General features: G+C 47.9%; 1 protein-coding gene and 1 pseudogene across 1 annotated transcript; one reads left to right on the top strand and one right to left on the bottom strand.

The window, feature by feature from the left end:
• The first annotated feature begins 1,497 nt into the window (after window positions 1-1,497).
• TMEM86B (transmembrane protein 86B) lies at window positions 1,498-14,229 on the top strand. The gene is made up of 3 exons (XM_066630347.1): window positions 1,498-1,626; window positions 9,046-9,301; window positions 13,832-14,229. The coding sequence occupies exons 1-3, from the start codon at window positions 1,498-1,500 to the stop codon at window positions 14,227-14,229; spliced, it is 783 nt and encodes a 260-aa protein (XP_066486444.1).
• On the bottom strand, window positions 3,673-3,789 carry LOC136654523 (5S ribosomal RNA; annotated as a pseudogene).
• Window positions 14,230-25,924: the final 11,695 nt, after the last annotated feature.

Below are 25,924 nucleotides of genomic sequence, written 5' to 3'. Positions count from 1 at the left end.
GTCCAATGGAAAGGCAGAGGCCAATACGGTTGGTTCCAGCGGCGTTGCAGGAGTTGCCAGAACGTGACTGTGTTCAGCCATGAACTGCCTCAGGGACTCCGGCTCCGGATTTTGCCTCGAGGTTGACTCCTGAAGCCTTTTCCATAACTGGATGTAGCCACAAGGCAGTGGAGGTTGGGGATCAGAGTTTTCCTTCTCTCCGATGAGCTGCCTTCCCAGGCTGACGAGTCCCATCTACCCGGTGGCTGTTTAGTCGCCTCTTACGACAAGTACAGCCAAACTGAGGGCCTGATATAGGCTCAGCCAAACTGAGCCAAATATATAGTGATATAGGCTTTCTTATAAGATACGCATATGTATTTTATTTTTAAAACAAATCAAACTTTTGGCCTTGATATAAAATGGAATAGGAGTGTCTGGAAGTAAATTAAACCTTAGAGCTGAAATTTTAACTCCTAGCAATGCAGTCAAGACCAGTTACATTTCTTCCACTATCCCAGGTCAAGGTTTCTCGGTTGCTTGAAACTACCTCTGAACAGGAGGTAAGGGAGGTCTTCTGTCTCTCTTGCTGAGCGATTTAGAAAATTGTGGTGGATTTTATTTGTGTGTAATGTATTGCCATTTGTTGTAGCCAAAAGTGAATCCCGGTTAAGCTACCAGTGACATTTGGGGTTTTTTTTAGTCATGACTAGGTTGTCACATTGAATTTCAGTGTCTCTCAGGGCTGCCTGAATTCCTCGGCATGTGGGTCAGCTCATTTGACAGGAGGCAGTCATTCAAGCAACACAGTTCCACCCCATGTGGACTTTGAAAGATAAGAACCAGCTTAGAAACAGGCTCAGCTCTCACGCAAGTCTCAATCACCCAATTTTTTGTTTGCCATTGTAAAATAGCTACCTTCTGCTTTGAGCCCAAGGATTCCCTTACAGTGGAGGAGGGAATCTTCAGATGGGCTGTTTCAACCTCAGGGCAGTTTCACCTACACCCTCCAGAAAGGTAGGGCTGAACTAATTAAGTGTACTTGCAAGCCATAAGAGGACCCGCCCCCTCCATTTCAGTTCCTATCTCACTACAGAGGAGGATTGTGATTCAGTTCCACTGCTGCTTAACTAAAAAATAAGCCTCGGACACAACGCTTGGGGAGGGGGCTCAATGGAAGAAGGAGCCATCCAAATCACTGCAGCATCTTTCTCCACCGATGGAATGGGACCCACTCAAGTGGCTCACAGTGGGCTGCATTCAGCTTTCTCAGAGCCTGTCAGGCGGGCAAAACGGAAAGAGAAATGGATTTGCAATCCCTTGGGAAAGTGGGCCAGTATAGAGGGAGAGAAGTGGGCCACCAGCTGCCATGCTACCCAATCGTCTGTGGGACCACAGAAGAGGACTTTGTCTTCAGCAGCTGCTGTTTCTGGAGCCCAGATGGGCCATCAAAATGTTTCCAGTGCACCAGCAACTTTGCCCGATTTTGCCACTCAGAAGGGTACAGCTGTGGCTACCATGGCTGAGTCAGAGCCCACCAGCAGATGTGAGGCGGCGGCTGCTGAGGAACCGGAGAGCCCAAAAGAGAAGGAAATGGACACAGACAACAGCCTGAGCATCCTTGCCAGACAACAGCTGGCCTTGAAGGTGATGGGTGAGGGGGAAGTCCTGATGGGAGGTTCTAAGGCCCAGTGGGGCACGCCCTGCACCTCTCAGAGAGGCTCATTCAGGCAGTGGCCATTGCCCCCTCTGGAGTCCTCCAAACTCTGAGAGAAAGATGTTGGCGTTTGGAATATGGCTCCAAACTGTGATGGTTTAATGGCCCCAACCCCTCCCATTTCAGCAGGAAACCCTCCAGTTCAACCAGAACCCTCTCAAGGACATGCTTCTGCTAGAGCAGCCATCCCCAAACTGTGGGTTGTGGCTTGATTTTTGGTGGGTTGCCAGGCTTCCCAGTCAAGTACTCCATGGCCTCTGGACCCTGCAGGAGATCCAAGCCAGCCCTACCTGTATTTAAACACAATCAAGCAGGCCAGGTGCTGGCTATGGCACTGCAAGGCATTCTGGGATACTCCCCAGTCAATGCTTCTTAAATATTGTGACTCTCAAACATCTGAAATGTGTTGGGTATGGCTCTTGCATGAAGCAAATTTGCCCCCCCCCCCCGATTTATGCCATATGTGGTGAGAGTGACAGTGTCTGATATCACAGTTTGGTGAATGCCTTAATGATATTATGTTAACATGTTAATATGTTAGTATTAACATATTAATAACATAATATTAAAAAGGTGGCAGAGCAGCTGTTAAACTGATCCCTGGGGCAAAGCTGACAGGAGCCAAGGGGTATCCGGTTTCAGACTCCTCATGGAATGAGGATGGGGAGGTTAGAGATCAAAAAGGCAGGGAAAGAGTAGGAGTAGGAATTGGGAGTGGAAGCATGATGGGATGTGACAGCCCATCCAGCAAAACAAGAGACTGAAAGGATCAAGGTGCGAATAAACAGCCCATCTTGGGGGACTTCGTATACAAATGCTTTTATGCTAATGCCCGAAGTCTCCGAGCAAAGATGGGAGATCTGGAATGTGTGGAGGCTAGGAAAAACATTGATATAGTGGTCATAATGGAAATATGGTGGAATGTGGAGAATCAGTGGGATACCATAATCCCAGGCTATGAACTCTATAGGAGGGACAGAGAGGGGCGTGTTGGCGGTGGGGTGACCATTTACGTTAAAGAAGGGATGGAATCCAGCAAAGTAGAGATTGAAGGTGGGTCCCGCTCCACCATAGAACCGCTGTGGGTTAAATTACCAGGTTCGAGGAGCGATGTAATACTGGGGGCATGCTGTCACCCTCCAGAAATCCAAAGGGGACCTTGAAATTAGGAAACAGATCAGGGAGGTGTCAAGGGGGGACCCGGCTGGCGCAGGTCCAAGTTGACTCATAGCGGCTGCTGGGGCTTACAAATGTCCTCTTACCCTGAGAAGACCTCAAGCCACCAAATTCCCCCACGGGATGCAGCATAGTTAGGACTCGGTTGTTAAGTAGCTCGGCCTTCTCTATGTGGAGCGAGGAGCAACCCACCTTGAGGCTGCCATCCATCCACGACGAAGAAAGAACATCTCTCGGTTATATCCCTTGTTTCTTTCCCCGGCAGCCCTCTGATCTTGCTCAACAGCATACCAAGAAGGGAGGGGCCCCATCCCCAACATGCCCCTCTTGTACATCATCATCCTCTGAAGGAGAACTGTTGGACTTGCTTTGAGTGGGTCCTGCTCTTTGGAGGTTAGAATGGCAACCTGTGCCTCGCCATGCTGATTGGGTCTGCCGCTCCAGTATAAGATGGGTCACTTCAGTCTTTCTTTGGCTGTACCTTCTGGGGCTCCAACTAGGTCTTCTCTGAGTTGGTGGGGGGCTTTTCTGGCATCCCTGTTTTCTGAAGGGGTTGCCTGCTAGGTAGCTTTTCTTATATGGTGCTGTGCAGTTCATGTCATATTTACATCAAGATGGCGCCTTGTTGGATTCAGCATTTCTGCTGAGGGGAGATCTTGCAGCAGCAGCATGTCAAACCGACAGGGAAACCTTTCTCAGCAGGAGAGATGGTCTCAGTGCTTACCTTGCCTCCAGAGTTGTGTTATTGACCATGCCTCTGGAATGGTTGGCAACCTTCAGTCTCGAAAGACTATGGTATAAGCCTACAGCACCCGGTATTCCCAGGCGGTCTCCCATCCAAGTACTAACCAGGCCTGACCCTGCTTAGCTTCCAAGATCAGACGAGATCGGGCATGTGCAGGGTCACAGTTGCAATGACGGGAGTCCCCATCTCCATAATGCCAAACAGAAGGAATGGTGAAGGGAAGTCCATACCAACAAGCAAGAAAACAGTGTTTAGTGGAGAAACCTCCAAAGAATCAAGAAACCCACGTACGTTTTCCTGCAATAACCACTCATCACAAGAACAAAAACTGTCCCATCTCCTAAACCCATGCAGGGCAGGCTATTGCCTTTTAAACCAAGATAGCATCCAGCAGGTGGAGCAAAACCTTCAGCAATGTGAATTGGGCAAGAGACAATGACAACACTGTTGTTAGGAGGAGGTTTTTCCACGAAACACTGTTTTCTTGCTTGTTGGTATGGTTATTTGTTTTACCAATTCTCTTGTAAATGTTTATTGTGAGCTGCCAAGGGCAGGAAGCAAAAGACATGGGGCCAGATTCCAGGGTATACTCTGAGGGCATACAATATAGCCACCTTGCTAGAACTGAGAAGAACTATGTCTGTTCACTGCACAGCCGGGTGACAGCCTGAATCCCACCTGGAGCTCCATGATTGAAGAAAAGTAGAATATAAGTGAAATTAATAAATCCGAAGAACAGCATAAATAAGATTGGTCCCCAAACACAAAAAGGGTAGGGTTTTCTTAGTGACAAGCACAAGATAATTAGGATAAAGATGCGGCACATTTCATGGGGCAGGAATACCCTCAAGGTGCTTCACAGAGCTCTGCAGAAGGCTAGAGAGATTAAAAGCCCCCTAGCAGGGTCAAAATAGGATTTTGCATTTCTCATTTCCTCCACGGGAATATGGCTCTCTGTCTTGTACACCTGGATCTCGCCTGCCTCTGCCCGTCTGGGACCCACTTTTTAGAATGACACCCACTGGAAGTGATGTCGTGGCCAGAAGTGATATCATCAAACAGGGAAATTTTTAACACCCCTATATGATAAGATCAAATTTGAGTGAGTAAATTAAAAGTTTATCGTATATGTTTAAAAATTTATTTAAAATAAAGAACAACACTCCTAACCCTCCCAAGAAGTTCCTGATCTGTTTAAAAAAAAAAAAAATTCCCCAAACATCCCAAAGGCTCTATCCTATCCACACTTACCCAGGAGTAAGCCCCATTGACTATCATTGTTAAAAGCATATACATAGTAGCCTGTTAAAAGTACTGTACAGATCTATAACATTTCCCCAATGCAGTCACATGCCACAGTAGCATCAAGCCTCATATATTAAAAATAAAATACACATTGAAATAAATGGGGACAAGCCTGAAATTGACTCGCAACCCACTTAGTGGGTCCCAACCCACAGTTTAAGAAACACTGATCTAATGTGTTACATACACACACCCCTCCTGAAATGCGTTTTTTCTCTTTCATCCCTTTCACATTATTTTTCTTGTACCACCATGACCCCTTCCCTGGAGAATAGTGTTCTAAAATGGCATTCTAGTCATTGGCTACCAGGTCAGCCATAACCTATGACCACCTAACGTTCTGCTTCTGAGGAGAGGTACGTGAGCAATCTCTATCTTTAGGGGTGTTTCTTTAGAAGCAAAGTAGATTGGGGGAGGGCAGCGAAGGCATATTCAGACATAACTGCTTTGTGAATTTTTAGTTGAAAAACGGTACTGTTAATGAACAAGAAGAAGCTATGATGACTCACATTCACACATGAGTAAGAGGAGAACAAAAACATTTGGTTTGGTTTTGATTATAACACGGTTACATGTTGTGTGTAGTTTTGAATAATGGTTATTTTGCTCAAACCACATTTATTCCAGGAGAACGAACCAGAAGAAATTGTGCTTCTAAATCCTGGTCTGCTTTGTGCGTGACTGGTCTGCATGAGTCACCCAGAACTCTTGTGCGGGCAGCTCTTTCCAAGGGTAGATCTGCTTTCTGCTGGTGGCACAGACAGCTCCTCCCAAGAGAGTGCCTGTGTTCTGCCAGGGGCACATTTCCGTGATCCGTTACAATGGCCAGGTGGAAGATGGCATTACCTTTGAACAGTAGGTTGGACGGGGGAACTTACAGTCTCCTTCCCCAAGCAGAGACAGGCACATCTTGACAGTCTGGTGTCAAGCAGGGAAAGGTGTCAATTTCTCTCTTATCAACTGGCCCCTTGAACCCTGGGAAGGATGAAAGTCCATATTCACCCAAGGTGTGGCTGTGCTCAGCCTCCCATTCAGCTCACCAGCGCTCTTGACACCAGTAGGCCATGGATATCCTCGAGCTCGATGTTTGCTACAAGAGAAAGGCTGCAGCCCACGTAAGAGTCTCTATGCATCCATCACTATGGAGTGGGGAGGGAGGGAACGCAGAGTGGGGCGAAGTTTCCGGAGAACTGGCCTTTCTTCTCCTACAGTACCACACCTGAGCATTCTACTGCAAACCTTTCCTTCATAGAGAGCCCAGGGCCCACAATTCACCAGTAACAATTTGCCCCAAATTGCTAGAACATTTTAATTCTCACCTGCCCTCCAGATCCTGATTGCCTGCCTATAACATACTCGACATGTTCCTAGTCCTCATGTAACCCAGGAACTCAGATACTTAGGTGTGTCCCTGTGCTCCATCCCTTCCGTCCAGGGATCCCAGGAGCTCTGCCATTCAGCTCTCATTTCTTTTTTGGGAAAGAAACTTTCTTTAATTGCAGTTATTGGGGGAGGGGGAGGAAGCAGGTTGGCGAAAGCTGACAATCAATGTAAGATTATATGCAAACTCTATGACCACTCATAAGAACAGCCCCACTGGATCAGGCCATAGGCCCATCTAGTCCAGCTTCCTGTATCTCACAGCGGCCCACCAAATGCCCCGGGGAGCACACCAGATAACAAGAGACCTCATTCTGGTGCCCTCCCTTGCATCTGGCATTCTGACATAGCCCATTTCTAAAATCAGGAGGTTGCACATACACCTCATGGCTTGTAAACTGTAATGGATTTTTCCTCCAGAAATTTAGCCAATCCCCTTTTAAAGGCATCCAGGCCAGATGCCATCACCACATCCTGCGGCAAGGAGTTCCAAAGACCAACCACACGCTGAGTAAAGAAATATTTTCATTTGCCTGTCCTAACCCTCCCAACATTCAATTTTAGTGAATGTCCTCTGGTTCTGGTGTTATGTGAGAGTGTAAAGAGCATCTCTCTATCCACTTTATCCTTCCCATGCATAGTTTTATATGTCTCAATCGTGTCCCCCCTCAAGTACCTCTTTTCTAAGCTGAAGAGGCCCAAACACCATAGCCTTTCCTCATAATGAAGGTGCCCCAGCCCGGTAATCATCTTAGTCGCTCTCTTTTGCACCTTTTCCATTTCCACTATGTCCTTTTTGAGATGTGGCAACCAGAACTCGACATAATACTCCACTTTGCCAGAGGTGGCAATTGGTATCCTAGTCTTAGATGTATAGATTCAGAATCTAAACATCTGTTTCTATTACAAATACTTGACAGTGGGTACATTTCAATTCAAGGAGTATGTGAGTGAAATTGGTGTCTTATCCTATTTTGGATTTTGCTTCCAGGAATGAATTTAGTTTGGTTCTTTTTCCAGGAGGAGAATGTGAGGTTTAACACTGATCCCAAATTAATTTTCCAATGCAATCACACTCCCTGGAGTGCATCTGGGCAGTTGCTTGGAGGGAAAATGGAGACACCAGATTTATTTTCTTCACATACAGCCCATCAGCAAGGTGATCTGTCATTCTAATGACTAAATATACTTGAGCAGAGGGAGGAATTTGTGTCCTCTGGTGAGCTTTGGTCTTGGAGTGTGCAAATTATGTATTTGCATGTTCCTCAGATATTTGATGCTGAGATATTTGACTGGGAATTAAAAAAAACAACTGTTGACAGCCTGCCTGCCTGTCAGTCCACACGCAGTATGATACAGACGTCTGGTTTGAATAAAATGGGGAACTGGAACCACACTTGCAAATAAGAGACTAGAAACCAATTCTGACCACATAGTCCATGAAAAGCAATTCAGGTGAGTTGTAATGTGAGCCTACAAATTAACTCTTCCCCATTCATCCCAAATATCCTCTTAAGAATCCTGTTCATCTCAAATATCCTATCGGTTTGCAAGGCAGTGTGGTATAGTGGTTAGAATGACAGATGGAGAAACAAAAAGGACAGGATTCCAATCCCCTCCTGGCTGTAAAGTTCACTTGGTGTCTCTGGGTCAGTCGCTACCTTTCAGCTTGACCCAGTTCACAGGGTGCTTGAGAGGATAAATGGAGGAGACCATGTCTTGAACTTCTTGGGAAGAGCAGAATAATCTCAAGTCTCTGAATCTATCGGGGAATCTTCCCACACACCACATAAATGACTTCAGTTTGCCTGTGGCTTTATAATGTATCAGAGAATTGATCCCTGCCCCAAGGACCTCGCAATCCTAAAATAAATCCTAAACTAAAGTCTTGTGCCAAATGATTTAATTTGAAGAGGGATTTAAAGAAAGTAAGAGCAGGGGCAACAGATCGGCATTCTGGGGGCCAGTTCCAAGCATGAGGGGCAGCAAGAATAACCACATGCAATTGATTGAAGGAACAGGCGTTTGAGGGAGTGGAAAGGGGTGGACCTGGAGGAAAAATCCAGCATTGTGTTTCAGCGGCATTCAGATATGTAGGGATTACGGAATAATATATGGCAGGCTGGTTTACCACACCAGGCTTGTTGATGGGTAGGAGTGCAGGGTGAAGAGCATGAGTTTCTAGACCTTGTCTAAAGAGTATGTCTGCAGACAAAAAGGAGGAAGCTGGAGATTTGGTGAAATTGGCAGAGGGGGGGGGTCTGCCCTCAGCAGAGCACTCTGGGATGGGGTTTCCCAGGCTTGGAGGGCTTACTTTGGGGGTGGGCTGCAGTAGCTGAGTTCTTCCAGGGGTCGCACTGGCAGCCACCATCATTTTTCTTTACCCACTAGAACCTTGTGAGTGAACAAATGTGGTGGCCATCAGCACAGACACCAAGAGCTGTAGGCAATTCTCCTGGGGTGGGGGTGGAGAGGAGCGAGGCCTGGCATCACCAGTAGTCCCTCCTGGGGTCCTGGTACTTGCTCAAGGGCATGCTGGGGCCCTGGTGCTTGCCCACAGGTGCTGCAGGCCTGATTATAATGCTGAAGGGCATCAGTGGTAAATGAGAAGGGGTTGTTTTTAACTCCTCACTTTGCCCACAACCGTTGATTTGGGGGTCTTTTACAATCGGCGATGATGAAACGATTGCAGCAGTATGGCTTTGTTTAACCTTCCCCTCTTCTTTTCATATTGCATCCACAGACAAGGAGCCTGTTGTTTAAGCTCTTGCCTTTCTGGGTCTCCTCCATTTTCTACTTTGTCCTCTGGCTGCCTGAGAATGACTGTCTGAGTGCCGTCGTCAAGTGTCTCCCCACCTTTTCCCTGGCTGCTTTCGTGGCCATCCAGGCCTACAGTGCGGGCGGCTGGACGCCATACAGCCGGCGGATATTTTGGGGCCTGTTGTTCTCGGCAGTGGGAGATGTCTGCCTGGTGTGGCCAGACCTGCTCTTCCTTCCAGGTAGGAGATTCAAGGGACTCTGACAGACCCGGGGAGGAGATCTCTGATGGGACAGTTCATAGCTTGGGGGGGGGTAATTCTGAATTGGGGCCATAACATGAAGGGGAAAGGTTAGATCAGGAGTGTCGAACATAAGGCCCATGGGCCAGATGCAGCCCTCAGAAGCTCTTTATCCGGCCCGTGTGATAATTGGGCTCTCCCACAGCCGCCCTTTCAGCAACGCCACTTCGCCAAGGCACCACTTTACAGACCACTTCACAGTTGCTGAGCTGCAAAGTGATACTGCAGTAGCAGCAGTGGCGCGTCTGAAAGGGCAACCTGTCTGATAATTGGGCTCCCTGTCGAGGATGTTGTAGTTGTAGTGGTCGCCTGCACTGAGCCACGGGTAAGACCAGATGATCTCTAATCAGTGGCGTCAATACGGTTTGTGTCACCCGGTACAAAAGGCCAGCACGTCACCCCAATGACGGACCTCCTTCCATGCAGTAGGTGGGGCAATGCCCTGGTGATGTACCATCGCCCCACCCCGCTGGGTGTTTGGCTATAACTTTTGATAGAATGGAGATATTTCAAAGTGGTTTGTGTCACTGTGTTCTGCAAGAAATTATGCATAGATTGATATATAACATGATGGTATTATGCAAAAATACCACGGTTTTAATCATTTTGGCAAGTACTGGTGTCACCCCCCCATGAGTGTCACCCAGTGCAGCCCACACACCCCTGCACTCCCTAGCAACGCCACTGCCTCTAATGTCCCTTCCAACTCTAACATTCTGTGATCCTGTTATTCTTCCAGCAACAATGAGCAGCTGAGATTTTCTGTGCTCCTGCCCCACTATCTCTCTGTCAAACCTCTCTCCCTCTACTGATCAATAATGCATTATTTCTGAGATGTGGTCAAGTCACCCTGAGGCAGTTTGAAAAACAAACCCCCAAAAGGCAATTTACCAGATGAATTGTGGGATATGACTGCATTTGCCAAACTAGAGTGTCGTTCTTCCAGGCTGAGAGTACAAGCTCCTAGGTAAGGCTGGTTCTTCATTAGGTCTACTGAGGCAGTTGCATCAGGCAAAGAATAGGCAGAGCCACTTCTCAACCACCTCCATCTATCACTCTTCTACCTCCCACTCACTGGATTTAAAAAGGAAAAAGGGGAACCAAGCAGGAGGAGGAGGAATAGTGGAGGATTGGGGACAGATATTACTAACTCCCAAAGTCCCTCCTCGCCATGTGCAGATTGTCAAGTGCTCCCAGTCCATAAACTAGCCTGCGCACTGTTCTGGTCTGTGAAATACTCCCTCTCACCAAAAGAGGGCACAAACAACACAGAAAAGAAACATAAAAGGAAACTCCCTCTGGGGTGAATGGGGGAGCTAAAGTCAGAATATTTAACCCTGGGATGCAGGCATCATATGAAATTGATGGGGTGAAATAAATGGGTGAATTAGGTTGTCTCAGTAAACGCTGTCTGCAGATTAATTGCCAGGCAGCGATCTGCATTTACACTGCCTAATTATGGGGTGTTTGGGGTCAAACTCAGGATCAAGCTCTTCAATCATAAAAACCAGGCATTTTTTTAAGATAAGGTGTGTTGGCAACCTTCAGTCTCGAAAGACTCTGGTATCGCGCTCTGAATGGTGGTTCTGGAACAGTGTCTAGTGTGGCTGAAAAGGCCGATTCGGGAGTGACAATCCCTTCCACACTGGGAGCAAGTGCAGTCTGTCCCTGGTCTGTCTCCCTGGCTATGGGCCTTCCTTCTTTGCCTCTTTGCCTCAGTCTGTTGGCCAAGTGTCTCTTCAAACTGGGAAAGGCCATGCTGCACAGCCTGCCTCCAAGCGGGCCGCTCAGAGGCCAGGGTTTCCCACTTGTTGAGGTCCACTCCTAAGGCCTTCAGATCCCTCTTGCAGATGTCCTTGTATCGCAGCTGTGGTCTACCTGTAGGGCGCTTTCCTTGCACGAGTTCTCCATAGGGGAGATAAGGTATAAGATAAGGTATTCTTTGCCTATTTTGCATCACTTGTGTCAGTTACTGAAGGCTTCTTGTCAGATCACTGACAAGTTCTGATCTTTCTCCCTCTTACCCCTTCAGTTATTATAGTTTCCTGTCTAAGAACATAAGAAGAGCCCCTCTGGATCAGGCCAAAGGCCCATCCAGTCCAGCTTTCTGTATCTCACAGTTGTTGACCAGATGCCTCACAAGAGACCTGCATCCTGGTGCCGCTCCCTTAACATAAGAACATAAGAAGAGCCCCGCTGGATCAGGCCAAAGGCCCATCTAGTCCAGCTTCCTGTACCTCACAGTGGCCCACCAAATGCTTCAGGGAGCACATAAGACAACAGACAGCACACAAGACAACAACAGCCCTTGTGTCTGGCATTCTCAGGCAACCAACTTCTAAAACCAGGAGGTTGCACATAGCCATCATGGCATAACCTGTGATGGATTTTTCCTCCATCAATCAGTCAAATGCCCTTTTAAAGGCATCTAGGCGAGACACCATCACTGCATCCTGTGGCAAGGAGTTCCACAGACTAATTACATGCTGGATAAAGAAATATTTTCTTTGGTCTGTTCTAACTCTCCCGACACTCAGTTTTAGTGGATGTGCCCTGGTTCTGGGGTTGTGTGAGTGAGAAAAGAAGAACATCCCTCTATCCATCCCCTGCATAAAATTGTATGTCCCAATTATGTCCCTCCTCGGGCACCTTTTTTCTAGACTGAGTTTGCTATAGAGAGCAGCCAGTTCTCATGACACACATATGTCTGGGATACCTGCTCCTTGTTCTGGTGTGGTAATGCAGGAACTCCGTATTCACAACCCACTACTCCCAGAGTCCTGAATTATCCACCCATTTCATGGATAAGTGGCTATATAATGATGTTGCATTTAAGAATATAGATATAAGTAAATGCACATAGCCAGTTGGTCATTGGCGATCTTGATCTACGCACACAGGGCAGATTTGGGGGTACACAATCACCGGAGGTGCTGAACTTGGGCCTTTGTACAAATCGATGGTAAGGCCACACCTGGAGTATTGTGTCCAGTTCTGGTCGCTGCATCTCAAAAAAGACATAGTGGAAATGGAAAAGGTGCAAAAGAGAGCGACTAAGATGATTATGGGGCTGGGGCACCTTCCTTATGAGGAAAGGCTACGGCGTTTGGGCCTCTTCAGCCTAGAAAAGAGACGCCTGAGGGGGGACATGATTGAGACATACAAAATTATGCAGGGGATGGACAGAGTGGATAGGGAGATGCTCTTTACACTCTCACATAACACCAGAACCAGGGGACATCCGCTAAAATTGAGTGTTGGGAGGATTAGGACAGACAAAAGAAAATATTTCTTTACTCAGCGTGTGGTCGGTCTGTGGAACTCCTTGCCACAGGATGTGGTGATGGCATCTGGCCTGGATGCCTTTAAAAGGGGATTGGACAAGTTTCTGGAGGAAAAATCCATTACAGGTTACAAGCCATGATGTGTAAGTGCAACCTCCTGATTTTAGAAATGGGTTAAGTCAGAATGCCAGATGCAGGGGAGGGCACCAGGATGAGGTCTCTTGTTATCTGGTGTGCTCCCTGGGGCATTTGGTGGGCCGCTGTGAGATACAGGAAGCTGGACGAGATGTGCCTAAGGCCTGATCCAGTGGGGCTGTTCTTATGTTCATCAGGCATTTATTATGCTTAGTTATGCCTAAAATTACCCCTGGGGGCTGGGGATAAGAATAGGCCCTCAGTTTGGCTGTACTTGTCGTAAGAGGCGACTAAACAGCCACTGTGTAGATGGGACTCATCAGCCTGGGAAGGCAGCTCATCTGAGAGAAGGAAAACTCTGATCCCAAACCTCCACTGCCTTGTGGCTACATCCAGTTATGGAAAAGCCTTTAGGAGTCAACCTCGAGGCAAAATCTGGAGCCGGAGTCCCTGAGGCCGTTCATGGCTGAACACAGTCACGTTCTGGCAACTCCTGCGATGCCACTGGAACCAACTGTATTGGCCTCTGCCTTTCCATTGGACCATTTCAGCGACATGGAGAGGGGGGATTTGCTGCATGGGAAACAGTCTATCCTCCATACCTACTTTACCCAGGCTTCGTGCACTGGAGAGGACACTCTGTTCCAGGACCACCATTCAGAGCATGACACCATAGTCTTCCGAGACTGAAGGATGCCAACAACCAATGCCTAAAATGTGAATGATTCTTTCAGGTTAGAGGAAATTAATTTGTTGGTTTAGTTGTATATGTGTGAATATATATACATTATTATGATAAATATTTACCACTTTTAAACCCAAAAAGAAGCACACAAAAAGCATTTTACAGTTCTCTTTATACAGATTTATAGATCAGTATGTGCAAATGTATCACTTTATGCATGTAGATGTGCACTGAACTTGTGAAATGCTCTTCTGATTTAAAAAAAATTAGGCAGTCAGAGGAAGTGAAGTGCCATGAAAGGAAGTGCCAAAGGGGGTGCCACTTGGTTGAAGGCCACTTACCTATTTTTTCCTCTCACCCTTTCAGGAATGGTTTCCTTTGCCTTCTGTCACGGCTGCTACATCTCAGCGTTCGGCCTGTCTCCCTTTTGGCCCCTCATCCTGCTCCCTGTAGCGGGGCTGGGGGCTGCAGCTTACTTCTTCCTCCTGCTGCCCTGCCTGAGTGGCATCTTCGTGTGGGCCGTGGCAGCCTACTCGGGCCTGATCAGCATCATGGCATGGCGGGCCCTGTCTCAGTCAAGCCAGCGGCCACTGGCTTCCAGCGGCAGCCTGCTCTTCCTTGTGTCCGATCTGATTGTTGCCCTCGATAAGTTCTGCTCTTCAGTGCCTTATGCTCGCTTCCTGTTCATGACCACCTACTACACGTCCCAGGCCCTGATCGCTGTTTCTGTGGCCTCCCAGAAAGTGTCTTGGAAGGAGAGCTGAGAGCTGGAGTTGAATTGTCCACGTGTACATTTTGTGTAGATGGGGAGCCTCAAGAATCCTGCCCCACCCTTGTTGACTAGCTTCAATCTTTTTCGTGCCATGACCCCAACAAACATATAAAGATTGAGACTGGGGACCCACCACCGATCCTGCCCCCCTTCTGTGATCCTGTGCCAGACTGTGCCATACCTTTATCACTGCCTGCCCACTTCCTCCTAGTGTCTTTAGTAGCCTGAGCAGGGCTGGCCTTAGGAGCTGCGGGGCAAGACAGCGAGAAGAGGCTGTGCAGGATTATATCAAGAGCTCTGTTTTGGTAAGGCAGTTCCATTATTGGATTGGATCCAAGGCATCTCTTGCACAGGCTTGGAAAGGCTACTGCAACCCCCTCCCAAATGAGGCTTTGTGGCCCCATTGGGTTTATGACCCACAAGTTGAAGAACACTGGTCTGATTCATCAGACTTCTCCCCAAAGAAACCACACAGCCTGACTCTCCTTCAGCCTCCCTAGAGAGATCTGACTGCTTCTTTCAGATCATTCCAACAGACAGTCCACATGCTGGACATCACAACCACTGTGAACTCTGGTGCTCTATCATTTTGTCTCCCTCCATTGTTTTCTTTCTGGAATAATAAAGATGGTACTGCATATCTCAGTAGGAACCAGTATGTATGCTTTAAAGAAAGCATTACCCCAGCCAACAATCAGCATCGTCCAACTGGAGCTTAAACTGGAGCCAACTGGAGCCCTGTTGCATGTGAGTGAGGGATGTATTTGTTTAATATATCTGTATCCAACGTTTTCTTCTCCAAAGAGCTCAGGCCTACCTGACCTTAAAAAGCAACTCTCCCTCCATCTGTATTCTCACTTTCGGTCTTCTTTTCCATTCCTCAGAACGTATGTACAGAACCTTTGCTTTTTGTATGCACGGTTCATAAATAAAATGTACACCTATTTCACAATCACGTTGTAAAACTAGCAGTTTGACTTATGCTTCTCTAAAACAGACTCCTAGAAAACAATGGTTCATTCCTTGAAGAAGCCACGGCAATTAATCTGGTTTAAATCTGATGTAACTTTGTAGAGTGGATGCTCCTTTAACAGCTTCTCCCTAAAAGCAGAGCTTTGAAATGCTGGGAGAGAATGAGGTAGTGGAATCAGGCCCCCATCAAAGGCCCTCTTTGAATTCAACGCTGCCAGGAAGAAGCTCCTTAAGAAACATGTCTTTTTTCAGTTGAGTCCAGTGGCACCCCAAAGACCACAGAGTTATGGCAGCACTAGAGCTGTTTGAGTAATAGAGCATCTGATGAAGGGGGCCCAACTCTGCAAAGCTTCTGCTGCCATGAGTTAATCTCGAAGGTGCCACAAGACGTGGTGTTTGTTGCTACAAAAGAGTGACATGGTGTAAAACTAAGGATTGTCCCTTACTGTTCCAGTGAGTCACTTCCTGTTCCCCTTTCCATGTCACTCTTGGTCCTCTTTCAGAGCAGCAGATCTCCTGACTTCTCCCCATCCCCTCCATCCATTATCCCGGTGTTTTGGCCAAACAAACTAGTAACTGTTTGCCCAGCACAGTGTTGCTGGGGCCAGACAACCCACTTCCTCTTTGGCTGTGGGAGAGGGAGGGGACCAAGGAGACGCCCTGACCAAGAGGAGCAGGTAGCACACCTGCTGGAGAGCAAGATCAGAACCAGAAGTTGCCTGGTGTGTGCACCCTGTCAGAATGTAACTCCCTGATGGGGAGCTGGGGCCTCTCTTCCCTTGTGGTCTGCTGGCTCATGGCATGCGGAAGAGGAGCTTGCTTGTCCCTGCGACTGGTAAGTGGATTTTTAAAAGCCTCTGGGATAGCTGCTGCTTGGAACATGCACCTCTCTAGATCAGGGGTGTCCAAACATTTTAGCAGGAGGGCCATGTCATCTCTCTGACACTGTGTCAGGGGCCGGGAAAGAAAGAATTAATTTACAATTTAAAATTTGAATAAATTTACATAAATGAATATATTAGAGATGGAACCTATATGAATGAATGAAGGTCTTGGAATAGCTCAAGGCCCATAAAAGGCCTTGCCCAAAGCAAGGCCAGCCTTTCCTTAGCTGCTACTGCCGCATCACAGACGTGAAACAGCAAGTAGGGGAGGGAGCCCTCATCCCACAGCTCAGATGAGAGGTCGAACAGTTGTCCTCATGCTGAGAGCAGTTGTGTCGGGCCAGCACGGGCTCCAGCAAGTCTCCGGAGGGACAGAGGCTCATTGGAGACTGGGGGCTTCCCAAGGGCCTGCTTGGGAGCTTCCGAGGGCTGCAAGTGGCCCCCGGGCTGGGGTTTGGGCACCCCTGCTCTAGATTAAGAGTGGCCTTTGTGTTGAGGCTACATCTCAACAATGAATGATTGCGCCTTGTTCTAAAGAACCTTTGCACTGGAGATACACCTTGCACCTTGGAAACCGCTGTATTCTCCTTCCTCTCCCTGCCCAGATGAGGCTGCATCTTGCCCCAGGACCCAGTATCCTTTGAGGGACGCCTGTCTTAAATGCTGGGGAAGTGACACTTTATTGCTAGATTAAAGGACTGATATTTACAGTCTCAGAGGTGGCTCTGTTCTTCTTCTGAGCACATGGGTACACTGTTAGTAGCTAATGTAGGGACCATGAGAGTGGCGTCCAGGGGGTACATCATATCTGGGCCCATGGTGAAAAAGGGGGCCCAGGAGCCAAAGGAGGGGGACTAAAAATTTCCTGGGATCTCAGAAAATGTTTGCATATATTGAGTGAAGACTAACATTCACATTTGGAGTAAGCCTAGATAGTTTTATATATCGTAATTTGTAGAAATTATGATCCATTGATTGTTGTTGTTGTTATTATTATTCAGTATTTATATATCGCCTTTCTCATGGATTCTCACAATGAGTGAGAGTTTTATGACCCAGTGGAGAAGGGAAGAGGCCCAAAAGAAACTCTGTGCCCCCAAAAGGAGCCTAAAGAAATGTTGTAACCACTGATAAAATTCTTCTCAAAGGCCCTGAGCTAACGTGAGGGACTGTGGGGTGATCTGTGGTTACTGTAAGGTGCCATCAAAGTGCAGTCACACAGAACCATTGATGGGAGGAGAAAAGTAAAAGAAAGGGGAGAAAACAGAGGGAGAAGATGGGGCAGGGAGGGGGGAATGTGGGCAAACACCATTATGTGCATATGAAGCTTGGCTGCGGTTGGGAACAACTGGCTCAAAGGAGAAGCCAATGGCCATGTGGAAAAGGGTGTTGTTGTTTTTTTAGGAGGGCAGAAAGGGGGAGAGGTGGCAGCGTGTATGTGTCCAGGCAGGGGGTTCCAGTTCTAAGGGACAACATGGGAGACCAAGCAGAGTCACTAGAGTTGCATTCACACACACCTCCCATATTAAAATGGTTGGCAACCTTCAGTCTCGAAAGACTATGGTATAAGCCTACAGCACCCGGTATTCCCAGGCGGTCTCCCATCCAAGTACTAACCAGGCCTGACCCTGCTTAGCTTCCGAGATCAGGCAAGATCAGGCATGTGCAGACTGCCAGGGAATACCGGGTGCTGTAGGCTTATACCATGTTCTTGGAAGCTAAGCAGGGTCAGGCCTGGTTAGTACTTGGATGGGAGACCGCCTGGGAATACCGGGTGCTGTAGGCTTATACCATAGTCTTTCGAGACTGAAGGTTGCCAACCAACCCATATTAAACATGCTCCTGAGAGCTCCTCAAACCACTATGTGAAGTGGCAACACTCAACTTGAAAGCTTAAATTTGGGGAGGGGGGGGAGGACTTTGCCTTCCAAGATACAGAAAGGGAAGGGCACTCCCCCTCACTTTAACATGCTTGTGGCAATATGTTTCATTATTTTGTTAGTCATTCTTCCTTCCCTGGGGCAAGGTGGTGTGTGCTTCAGCAGCTGAAGGCTGAGGGGCACTGCAGAGTTCTGACTGTAGGGGAGTGATGTGTTTACTATAAACTGTTCTTCTGTCCACTTGGATTTAATTGTTTCTACAGCAAACAACATCCATTCAACAGAACCTCCAGATGCTCAAATACACCTGTGCAGCAGGTTGCAGGGTTTTGCCCACGTTATGAGTGAGCACCCCTCTCCTGAAGAACCCCCCTCCTTGTTTTCCTACATGACACCTCCCTGTGGACACAGCCTGACCTAGGAATCAGCCTATCACATTCTTCATTTTGGCCAGAGTTCTGCATCACATATCCTAAATAACACCCCCCCCCCCCCAAAAAAAAATACATTCTGGAGTCTCACAATTGTCTGGCTTCCTCAGAGCTTCTATAGCCTTGACCAAAACCTTCCTGGATCCTGTGGGGTTTAGCTCATACCTAATCATTAGTCCAATACACTCACTGATTTGGGAGTAAGACATTATAATGTCTATCAGTTTCAAACTCACCCCTCAGAACTTGAGGACTTGGGCTATAGAGGTAGCTATAGAGATGGAAGAGAGCTGACCAGCTCAGTCTTGTAGTCAAGATGCCCGGGAGGTGCGAAATGCCAGCCAGACCAAGATGAAAGTCGTGATGCTCCCCAGCTAGGGCAGAATTAACTCCCTCAGAAGCTCTTTCTCTTGCATGCTAGATGTGGATTGTAAATTGGCTCTTTAAATCAGGGATATCTTAGTTTGAATCTCCTTTTCCTTCTCCTTTGAGCTTTGCCTCTCAATCTCAAGGATAGAAACTGAATGTGGATTCTTCCTTGTGCCCTTTTGATTCTCAGTAAATCAAATTTGATTTGATTAAAAACCAGCTTGCCGAGAGCTTTGACTCAAACGGCGACTGGCCTCCCATCTCGGACACTTTGTGTCGCCTACCCAGAGAAAGCTGAAGCGTGTTGTGTGATTGACCCTGGAAATAGGGCTGGTCAGTGTCTGTGCACAAGCTGACAATCCACACGTGGAGGAGGTGGAGGCCAGCACTGGTCACAATTCCCTTTTCCGCATCCTCCTCCATTTGTTGATTGTACACAGTTTTCAGTCCTCTGCATAGGTGGTTGTGAGAGACTGACTCAGAGAGCGAGAACACAGAAGCCGGGCTTTTTCTCGGGAGGAGTGTGCCTCCCCCCGCAACAGTTAATGGGATTGCTCAGCAGTTAAGGCAGCTCAGCAGCAAGTTGCCATTTGTCATGTAGCAGATGTAAAAAAAAAAACAGGAGAACAGGGAATTCTGTCCAGGGTACCAGCCAGAGCTGGACAGGGCCAGCAACAGAAGCGGTTAGCCAGTGGATTAGCAGGGGGTACCTGCTGCCCACCCACCCTTAAGCTAGAGACACTCTAGCCCACCACTCTTCTCTCCCCCACACTTTCTATTCTTTCATTTTATGAATCTAGAGGGGAAGTGGCTAGTGTGCCATTGGGTAAAAGGAGGCAGGACCTGCTGCCTGAGGTCCTGGGCGGCCTTGAGTTGTAGCCACCGGGAGCATATACTGGCCCATCCCCTCTTCCCCAGGGATATTCCAGGCCCCTTCCCTGAATGCCCAGTGTTCATTTGCAAAGTCTCCGGCCCAATTACTTACAGCATTAGAAGTGAGATTCCCCCTATCCAAGAAGCCCTGGGAATTGTAGTTCTGTGAAGGAAGTCAAAGATTTGCTACTGATTCTCAGAACCCTTTAGCAAACTAAATTCCTAAGATTCTTTGGGACAAACGATAAGGTTCTAAAGTCCTCCCCCCCCCCCCGACAGATGATATGGAGACACCCAAAATATGTCTGTCCCGTATGTATTTATTTAAAAGATTTATAGGTTGCTTTTCCAACAACTCAACATGGTGTACGCGATGACCTAATAAAACAGTTAGTGAAAAACTACATATAAAAATCAATAAAATGAAATCAAAACAGTGAACAGGATACAAGGAATGGATCCTTGTGTGGTCTCTGTAAGTTTGGACCCGCAGCTACCAACAGCCCCCACTCCAACATGCTGCCTGAGGTCCCTCCTTGCTCAGGCTCTGAAACCTTGCAGAGAGGTTGGTGAACAACTGTGTCAGCTGGACATTTGAAAAAGAGAACGAGGGCACAGCAAGCAGAGACCCAACTCTCATGGCCTGCTGGGCTGCAGATCTCGTTTCGGCTACCTCCACTTTGCTCTCCGCGCCCCGGCACCTCTGGGATAGCAACCTGGGGACCAGAACAGAATCCCCTCCTGAAACTAAGCCTAAAGTCTGTGTCCCTGACATAGATGTATTATCCTCTCCTAATTACGACCATCTTTCTCCCTTTCTCTATGTTGAATGCTAGATTGTAAGGTCATTGGGGCAGGGTCCTGCTTTCTTGCTGCTATTCTGTTAAGTGCCATGTAATAATAGCTACATAAGGCACATTCTTTGTTGGCCCAGGTGTTCCCAGGTGCCAGTTTCTACTGCACTCGTAAGGTTACAATCCTGAATGAAGACGTTTGGAATTGGGATGCTCGAGACTCATGAGTCAGGTTTTGAAGAAGAACGCTGACCCAAGAGCTCCCAGTGACTGAGATTGTGTACTAAATTCCCTTTACCCCACTGCCGTGCAACAGCTGCAAATACTTCTCCTTCTCCCACTCCCTATATCTGAAAAGAAAGAGGGGAATGAAACAGAAGAGAAAGTGTGGCGGAGAGGAGTGTAGTAGCTACCTCTAGCCACCTCTCATAGGGCGACCACATGTCCTCTTCTACTCTGTTCCCCTCTTCCTTTTTGAATCCATAGAATGAGACAAGAGGGAGTGCTGGAGGTGGACGAAGGCAGGCAACCTCCTTGCTTATCTTCTACCTGAGGCAACTGCCTCAGTTAGCCTCACGGATGGGCCGGCCCTGAATGGCTCTTCCTTACAAGACAGAGCATGCTGTGTGCAACTTTTCTTTGTGCCAAGCTTTGTTTTGAAAAACTTTACGCAGTCTTTTGTATCCCAAAAGACTCCTCTTCAGGCTAGGTATTTGGTGGCAAAAACAAAGAAGAGAGACAAAGAAACACGTGGCTGTGTTAGGTCACAGTGTTTACCCAGCAACAGGAGGATGGTTTTTGCCCAGTCCCGTCTGCAGACATTTCTGTCCCTTGAAGTAAAGCCCAGCAATGGGGCTTCCCAGCACATGACCGAGTTCATCTGATCTCAGAAGCTAAGCAGGGTCAGGCCTGGTTAGTACTTGGACGGGAGACCACCTGGGAATACCGGGTGCTGTAGGCTTCTACCATAGTCTTTCGAGACTGAAGGTTGCCAACCAACCAGTGCCCAGTACCCAGGACAAGGCAATGAGTGCCAAATATGTGCCCCCTTTTGGGCATGTAAAATGGTGAGGAAGAAAAAGGAAATCAGAAAACCACCAAGTACCCACCTCTTATCACAAGATGTACCCCGGAAGGCAGCAAAACACAGGAGGCATTGTTAGCAATGATGGGGATTAGTTAAATTACCGTGAAAACACACTATGTGGAAAGAGAGATGAAGCGGAGTCTACTGCCAGGGTTCCCAAACTATGCACCACTCCCCCCAACCCGGGCACTGCAGTGGACTGGCAGGGGCACCCCAGGATGTTTTATATTTTCAAGAGAAACACAGTAGGGAATTGTAGGGTTGACTTTAAAAAACAACGGAGACACTAAGGGCACTGTAAACAGGGAACATTTGAGAGCCTCTAGTCCAGGGGTGTCAAACTCATTTCATATGGAGGGCCACGTAGCATTCATGATGCCTGCTGAGGGTCGGAAGTGATGTCATTAGGCAAGAAGTGATGTCATTACCAGGTCATAACCAAAAATAAACACTTTTTTCACTTGGGAACTCATTAGCTGCAAATAATAAGAGAGAAAATATATGAATCTTGATCACATTTTAAGATATGGGAGAGCCCAATTTTCACGTGGGCTTCCCTTTCAGCAGTAACAGCTCAGCACTGCTCAGCAGCTGAAAGTCTGAGGGCCATATAAAAAGCTTCCGCGGGCCGCATCCGGCCCCCGGGCCTTATGTTTGACACCTCTGCTCTCGTCTAATGGTACTAAATGGCAAATTTAAATCTTATTAAACAGCCTAGCCCAATTTGCATGTACAGTTGGCAACCTTCAGTCTTGAAAGACTATGGTAGCGCGCTCTGAAAGGTGGTTCTGGCACAGCGTCTAGTGTGGCTGAAAAGGCCAATTCGGGAGTGACAATCCCTTCCACACTGGGAGCAAGTGCAGTCTGTCCCTGGTCTGTCTCCCTGGCTATGGGCCTTCCTTCTTTGCCTCTTTGCCTCAGACTGTTGGCCAAGTGTCTCTTCAAACTGGGAAAGGCCATGTTGCACAGCCTGCCTCCAAGCGGGCCGCTCAGAGGCCAGGGTTTCCCACTTGTTGAGGTCCACTCCTAAGGCCTTCAGATCCCTCTTGCAGATGTCCTTGTATCGCAGCTGTGGTCTACCTGTAGGGCGCTTTCCTTGCACGAGTTCTCCATAGAGGAGATCCTTTGGGATCCGGCCATCATCCATTCTCACGACATGACCTAGCCAACGCAGGCGTCTCTGTTTCAGTAGTGCATACATGCTAGGGATTCCAGCACGTTCCAGGACTGTGTTGTTTGGAACTTTGTCCTGCCAGGTGATGCCGAGAATACATCGGAGGCAGCGCATGTGGAAAGCATTCAGTTTTCTCTCCTGTTGTGAGTGAAGAGTCCATGACTCGCTGCAGTACAGAAGTGTACTCAGGACGCAAGCTCTGTAGACCTGGATCTTGATATGTTCCGTCAGCTTCTTGTTGGACCAGACTCTCTTTGTGAGTCTGGAAAACGTGGTAGCTGCTTTACCGATGCGTTTGTTTAGCTCGGTATCTAGAGAAAGAGTGTCGGAGATCGTTGAGCCAAGGTACACAAAGTCATGGACAACCTCCAGTTCATGCACAGAGATTGTAATGCAGGGAGGTGAGTCCACATCCTGAACCATGACCTGTGTTTTCTTCAGGCTGATTGTCAGTCCAAAATCTTGGCAGGCCTTGCTAAAACGATCCATGAGCTGCTGGAGATCTTTGGCAGAGTGGGTAGTGATAGCTGCATTGTCGGCAAAGAGGAAGTCACACAGACATTTCAGCTGGACTTTGGACTTTGCTCTCAGTCTGGAGAGGTTGAAGAGCTTTCCATCTGATCTGGTCCGGAGATAGATGCCTTCTGTTGTAGTTCCAAAGGCCTGCTTCAGCAGGACAGCGAAGAAGATCCCAAGCAAGGTTGGTGCAAGAACACAGCCCTGCTTCACGCCGCTTCGGATGTCAAAGGGGTCTGATGTGGAGCCATCAAAGACAACAGTGCCCTTCATGTCCTTGTGGAAGGATCTGATGATGCTGAGGAGCCTGGGTGGACATCCAATCTTGGGGAGAATCTTGAAGAGGCCATCCCTGCTGACCAGGTCGAAAGCCTTCGTGAGATCTATGAAGGCTATAAAGAGTGGCTGTCTTTGTTCCCTGCATTTCTCCTGCAGTTGTCTAAGGGAGAATACCATATCAGTGGTGGACCTGTTGGCTCGGAATCTGCACTGTGATTCTGGATAAACGCTCTCTGCAAGTACCTGGAGCCTCTTTAGTGCAACTCGGGCAAACAACTTTCCTACAATGCTAAGGAGAGAGATGTCGCGGTAGTTGTTGCAGTCACCCCTGTCGCCTTTGTTCTTGTACAGCGTGATGATGTTTGCATCCCTCATGTCTTGAGGTACTCCACCTTCTCTCCAGCAGAGACAAAGGATTTCATGCAGCTCAGTGATGATGATCTCTTTGCAGCACTTTAGGACTTCAGCAGGGATGCTGTCTTTTCCAGGTGCCTTGCCAAAGGCAAGGGAGTCCAGGGCCACGTGAAGTTCTTCTAGGGTTGGTTCACTGTCAAGCTCCTCCAGCACAGGCAGGCACTCAATGTTGTTCAGTGCTTCTTCGGTGACTACATTTTCTCTGGAATATAGCTCAGAGTAGTGCTGCACCCAGCGTTCCATCTGCTGCGCCCGATCCTGGATGACCTCGCCTGCGGCAAACTTCAGAGGGGCAATTTTCTTCTGTGTTGGACCTAGGGCCTGCTTGATACCATCATACATCCCCTTGACGTTGCCCAATTTGCCCAATTTGCATGAGTGACCACTATTCATACAGGCAATCTGCTCATGGAAGCAACATAGGAAAGGAACACAGCACTCGAGCATTATTTTCTGAGTCTAGTCCAAACACAGGTTCCCTTTCACAAGCACACCATCCTGTAGATACCATCTCATGAGTCATCATGAATCATTTTCATCTTTTTCTTGTTCATCTACTTCCTAGGCGGTGTATTGCCAGATGCAGGGGAGGGCACAGGGACGCAGGTTGTGTCTGTTGTCTGGTGTGCTCCCTGGGGCATTTGGTGGGCCGCTGTGAGATACAGGAAGCTGGACTAGATTGGCTTATGGCCTGATCCAGTGGGGCTTTTCTTATGTTCTTATCGCCCAAGCCAGACTGCAGAATGGGTGGCTTTTCTCTCCTTTTAGCTTTTTTGTTTAACATCATAAGAATATCACATAAGATTTGCAAAATTTTGGTCACTAGTTGTTTCTCTCTCTCTCTCTCTCTCTCTCTCTCTCACACACACACACACACACACACACACACACACACACACACACGCTTACTTTGAGGGTATCACCTGATGTAGTCTGCACCCCCTAGTGACACCACTGCATGCAAGGAATGTCCCTTCTAAAGGATTAGTATCCTGTTTCTCAGAAAGATGCCTTCCTTCCCGGAGCCTCTCCTCTCTCTCTCTCTCTTCATGACAACATCAGAGCTGGTAGTCTGGGAGTGGATCATCTCTGTATGTTTCACTTATGGCTTCTCCAGGTCAGCTTCAAGAGAACAACTTGTCTCCTGAGAGCCAGGAACTCATTGTGCTGAGGACACACCCACAACTTGTGCCCAACAGACAGATTGTCATGCATATGGCCCTCTGTGCAATCACACTGGAAAGCATCCAGCTCCCTGCTGGTTTTCTGCCTTCATAATTAGCTGTTGTTTGTTTAGGTTTTCTTTGGGGAAATTTTTACAGAAAACATACAGAACTCCATTTCAGAGAGCTTGGTTTTGAGGAGGGAGGATGTCAGTTCCTCACCCTGCTGCTCAGCTCATACAGGTGCTTCGCTCACCTGCTTGCTTCCTGTTTGCCTTGATGCTTAGTTGCTGGGATTCCCGCATGCTCATACAGTTGGTTCTTTCACAAGCCAGCTCCAATTGTATACCTTTGGCCAACTCCTTCCAATTCCCTCCTGTGGGCAATTAGGAGGCCCACAATCAGTTACAGAAAGTCAATATGACTCTGCTTCCCTTGGCGGTCCTAGAGGGGGGTCAAAACACTGAGCTTCTTCATGCGCCTGGCCACTGGTGTAAAGTGGTCCCCCCTCCTCCCCTATAGAGCCAGTCAGGACTGCAAAAGCAACTGGCTGTGAAGGCAAGGAGGAGGGGCTACTTTACTCCAGGCACCTGAAGAAACTTAGTGTTTTGACCCCCCCCCCTCCAGGAACACCAGTGTCTGCTTCTGGGTGCACCAGGATGCACAGACTACAATTTAATGGAAATTGGAGGAGCATCCTTACATTGCTGCCTGTGATTTGTATTTATAGCTACCAGACGTGGCAGTATGTTGTTTGAGTGTGTGTGTGAGAGAGAATTTTTTAGTAGCACAGGCTCCCACTGTCCCTGAGATCAATATTTCCTGATCACAACAGTGTTTCATCCCTCACA

This window comes from Tiliqua scincoides, chromosome 5 (assembly GCF_035046505.1).
Source record: "Tiliqua scincoides isolate rTilSci1 chromosome 5, rTilSci1.hap2, whole genome shotgun sequence".
Lineage (NCBI taxonomy): Eukaryota > Metazoa > Chordata > Lepidosauria > Squamata > Scincidae > Tiliqua > Tiliqua scincoides.
Note: the sequence above shows the minus strand (reverse complement) of the source record. Positions and strands in the feature narration are given on the sequence as shown.

What these genes read in the sequence shown, in the direction of transcription:
- TMEM86B (XM_066630347.1), top strand. Translation starts at nt 1,498, where the DNA reads ATGGCTGAGTCAGAGCCCACCAGCAGATGTGAGGCGGCGGCTGCTGAG. An exon ending in GACAACAGCTGGCCTTGAAG is followed by an intron (nt 1,627 to 9,045) that starts GTGATGGGTGAG and finishes TTGCATCCACAG; the next exon opens with ACAAGGAGCCTGTTGTTTAA. An exon ending in AGACCTGCTCTTCCTTCCAG is followed by an intron (nt 9,302 to 13,831) that starts GTAGGAGATTCA and finishes TCACCCTTTCAG; the next exon opens with GAATGGTTTCCTTTGCCTTC.